The 3746-nt window shown below is 52.2% G+C and overlaps 1 protein-coding gene across 1 annotated transcript in view; it reads right to left on the bottom strand.

The window, feature by feature from the left end:
• The window catches only part of INSYN1 (inhibitory synaptic factor 1), a 4658-nt gene extending 918 nt beyond the window's left edge, over nt 1-3740 (bottom strand). Inside the window, 1 exon segment of the mRNA XM_031064486.1 lies at nt 3639-3740. Within this exon segment, the coding sequence (XP_030920346.1) occupies nt 3639-3710 (72 nt within the window). The 5' untranslated portion in view covers nt 3711-3740.
• Nucleotides 3741-3746: the final 6 nt, after the last annotated feature.

The raw sequence follows: 3746 nt of genomic DNA, 5'->3' as shown, positions 1-3746 counted from the left end.
GGATGGATGGATGGATGATGGATGGATGGATGGTCCCCACTCCTCCCCTTGGATTTCTGTGTTGTTTTCCCACCCCAAAACTTCCAGAGTTAGTGGGATCCCTCCATCTCTCAAGCTTCGGCTTTGAAGCTTGTTGGGAATATCCCCAGGGAAGCCTGGAAATCAGGAAAACTCCTTTTTCCCTTTCCAGATCCCCTTTCCTTTTATTTTTTCTTCTTTTTGGGAAAAGAAAGAGCTGAACTTGAGAAAGAGAGTAAAAAAAGGGATTTTCTGACCTCTTTATTTTTGGGACAAGGAAAAATTGGGAAGAAGCTTGGGAATCTTTGGGAATACCCTGTTACCCAATGGTTCTCCTGGAATGGGATCCCCTCTGTTCCTAATGGGAATTTCAGCTCTGGGACAGGGCCAGCATGTCCCTGTCACCTGAGGTCCCTTCCCAGCCTCACCGAAGGGACTGGGATTGAGCAGGGACAGCAGGAAGTGCATCCCAATCCCAATCCCAATCCCAATCCAAATCAGCCATTATTGGTGCCACTCATGGCCATCGCCATCCCTGTCCTGTCCCCATCCCAGTCGTGTCCCCATCCCAATCCTGTCCCCATCCCAATCCTGTCCCCATCCCAGTCCTGCCCCCATCCCAATCCTGTCCCCATCCCAATCCCAAAACCAGCCCCATCCCAGGACTGGTGTCACGGCTGTCCCCATTCCAGACACATCCTAATCCTGTCCCCGTCCTGGGATCGATGCCACTCACACCTGTCCCCATCCCAGTCCCAATCCCGTCCCCATCCCGGGATTGGTGTCACTTGTGGCTGTCCCCATCGCAGGATTAGTGTCACTCCAGGCTATATTTAGGATCGTTCCCTATTTTAAGCCGGGGGTTAAATCCCCTGGTGACACTCGGCTCCCACGGGGGATTAACACGGAAAGAAGGATTTGGGATTTGCTCCCCCCCTTTTCCTCCCTCACCGAGGCTGGCGGAGCTTTTCCAGCTTGGAGGGGGAAAAATCCCCCCAATTTCCCAGGAATATCCCTAGGGATTCACCCCAAAATATCCTCCCCTGTTTGTAGGGGGAAAATCCCCCCCAGTTCCCTGGGAACATCCCCATGGATTCATCCCAAACCTCGTCATGTGCTTATAGGGGAAAAAATCCCCCCAATTCCCTGGGAACATCCCCAGGGATTCACCCCAAATGTCCTCCCCTGTTTGTAGGGGGGAAAATTCCTCCCAATTCCCTGGGAACATCCCAAACCCACTTTCCTGCTTGTAGGGGACACATTCCCAGGAAACTGGGAAGGATTCATCCCCCACAAGCAGGGGAGGAGGTTTGGGATGAGGGAATTTGGGGGTAATTGTTCCCTCCAAGCACGTGAAGGTGATTGGGATGAATCCCTGGAGATATTCCCAAGGAACTGGGGGGATTTGTCCCCCAGGGAATTGCAGGGGATTTTTCCCTATATAAACAGGGGAGGAGGTTTGGGATGAATCCTTTGGGATGTTCCCAAGGAACTGGGGGGAATTCCCAGGAGCTTCCCAATTAAATCCCATCTGGGATGTTCCCACCCAGCTCAGGCAGATGTGGGACAGCTGGAGCCCCATCCTTGTTTTTATGGGATTTGGGGAATTTTGGCTGTAGGCCAAGCTGGAGGTTCCTGCTGGGGATTGGGATTGGTGGCTCCAGATCCTGGATTTGGGGCTGGGATCAGAGGGGTGGGATCCGGTGGGATCCAAGCGTGGGATCTGATGGGGTCAGAGGGTTGGGATGTCGGGATCCTAAGGGTTGGGATCTGATGGGATCCAAGGGATGGGATCCAAGGGATGGGATCAAAAGAAGGGATCTGATGGGATCCTAGGGATGGGATCTGATAGGATCAATGGTTTGAGATCCAATGGATCAAAGGATGGGATCTGATGGGTTCAAGGGGCTTGAGATCCAATGAGATCAAACGATGGGATTTGGTGGGATCCAAGGGATGGGATTCAATGGGATCAAAGGGGTGGGATCTGATGGGATCAAGGGTTTGCAATGCAATGGGATCAAAGGATGGGATCTGATGCCCCCTCCATCCCCGCAGGGATTTGGGAAGAGGATTTGGAAGTCAATCCAGGGCCATGATGGAGAGATCCAGGCCTGGATCCCACCAAAACTACTCCCAAAATCCCACAAACCCAGCTCCCAAATCCCCCAAAACACAGCTCCCCAAAATCCCCAAACCCATTCCCAAAATCACCCAAATGCAGCTCCCAAAATTCCCCAAAGCCCTGCTCCTAAATAATTCCCAACTCTCTCCCAAAGCTGTTATTTTTGGGATAACAGTCCCTGGACCTTCCTGAGCATTCCCAGTTAATCCCCTATTGATCTCAGCATTATTAGGGGATTTATTCCCATGGAGAATCACCAACAGGATTTTTCCAGGGAAAAGGCTGGGAGGGAACCCCTTGGATCCCATTCCAGAAATTCCAGACAGGATGGGCCCTTCCCATGGGAATTTTTGGGGGATTTGAACAGGATTTTTCCATCCAAGGATTTTAATCACTGTTTCCCCCAGCGCAGAACGCCCGGGAATGATTCTGGACACAAAGGGATGGGAAGGAAGGAGGGAGACCGGGAAAATCAGGATGTCACAAGTTCAGGACACTTTGGTGGCCCTGAGGGGACCCCAATCCGTGATCCCACCTCGGCTCAGAGCCACCAGCCAGGGACATTCCAAACATTCCATGGTGGCTCCGTGGGGACACCCCATTGCCACAACTGCCGGGATACTTTGTTGGCCCTGAGCAGAGATGGACACTGGGATGGACATTCCCAAATCCTCCATGGGGACACCCCAATGTCACCAATCCAGGACACTTTGGTGGCCCTGAGGGGACCTCAGTCCACCTCAGCTTGGAGCCACCAATGAGGAACGCCTGAAATTCCTCCTCACTTTTGGAGATCCACCTCAGGGACATCCAAATTTCCTCTTCTCTAACACTCAAATTTTCTCCTCTCTTCTGGAAATCCAACCCAGGGAGATCCGAATTTCCTCCTGTCTTTTGCAAATCCACCTCAGGGACACCCAAATTTCCTCCTCTCTTTTGGAAATCCACCTCAGGGACTTCCAAATTTCCTCCTCTCTTCTGGAAATCTGGCCCAGGAAGATCTGAATTTCCTCCTTTTTCTGGAAATTCACCTCAGGGACACCCAAATTTCCTCCTTTTTTTTTGGAAATCCACCTCAGGAGCTCCTGAAATTCCTCCTCACTTTTGGAAATCCACCTCAGGGACATCCAAATTTCCTCTTCTCTGACACCCAAATTTCCTCCTCTCTTCTGGAAATCCAGCCCAGGGAGATCCGAATTTCCTCCTTTTTTTGGAAATTCACCTCAGGAACTCCTGAATTTCCTCCTCTCTTTTGGAAATCCACCTAAGCGACACCCAAATTTCCTTCTCTCTATTGGAAATCCAGCTCGGGGATGCCCGAATTTCCTCCTTTCTTTTGGAAATCCACCTCAGGGACTCCCAAACTTCCTTCTCTCTTTTGGAAATCCACCTCAGGAAATTCCCCGCGGCATTGCCCCATCCGGAGCCAGTAGCGGCCGAACCCGGTCCAACCCCTTCCCTTTTCCCGCTCAGCGTTCTCCCGGGATTTCCCCACCTCGCGGAGCTCCTTGGCCACCTCCTTGAGCTCCCGCAGGATGCCCTCGAGCTGCCCGATCACCATCCTCATGCGGCCGCGGATGCGCTCCCGCTCTCCCTCGCCCTC

The sequence above is a fragment of the Geospiza fortis genome, unplaced genomic scaffold (genome assembly GCF_000277835.1).
Source record: "Geospiza fortis unplaced genomic scaffold, GeoFor_1.0 scaffold628, whole genome shotgun sequence".
In the NCBI taxonomy this organism is placed as follows: domain Eukaryota; kingdom Metazoa; phylum Chordata; class Aves; order Passeriformes; family Thraupidae; genus Geospiza; species Geospiza fortis.
Note: the sequence above shows the minus strand (reverse complement) of the source record. Positions and strands in the feature narration are given on the sequence as shown.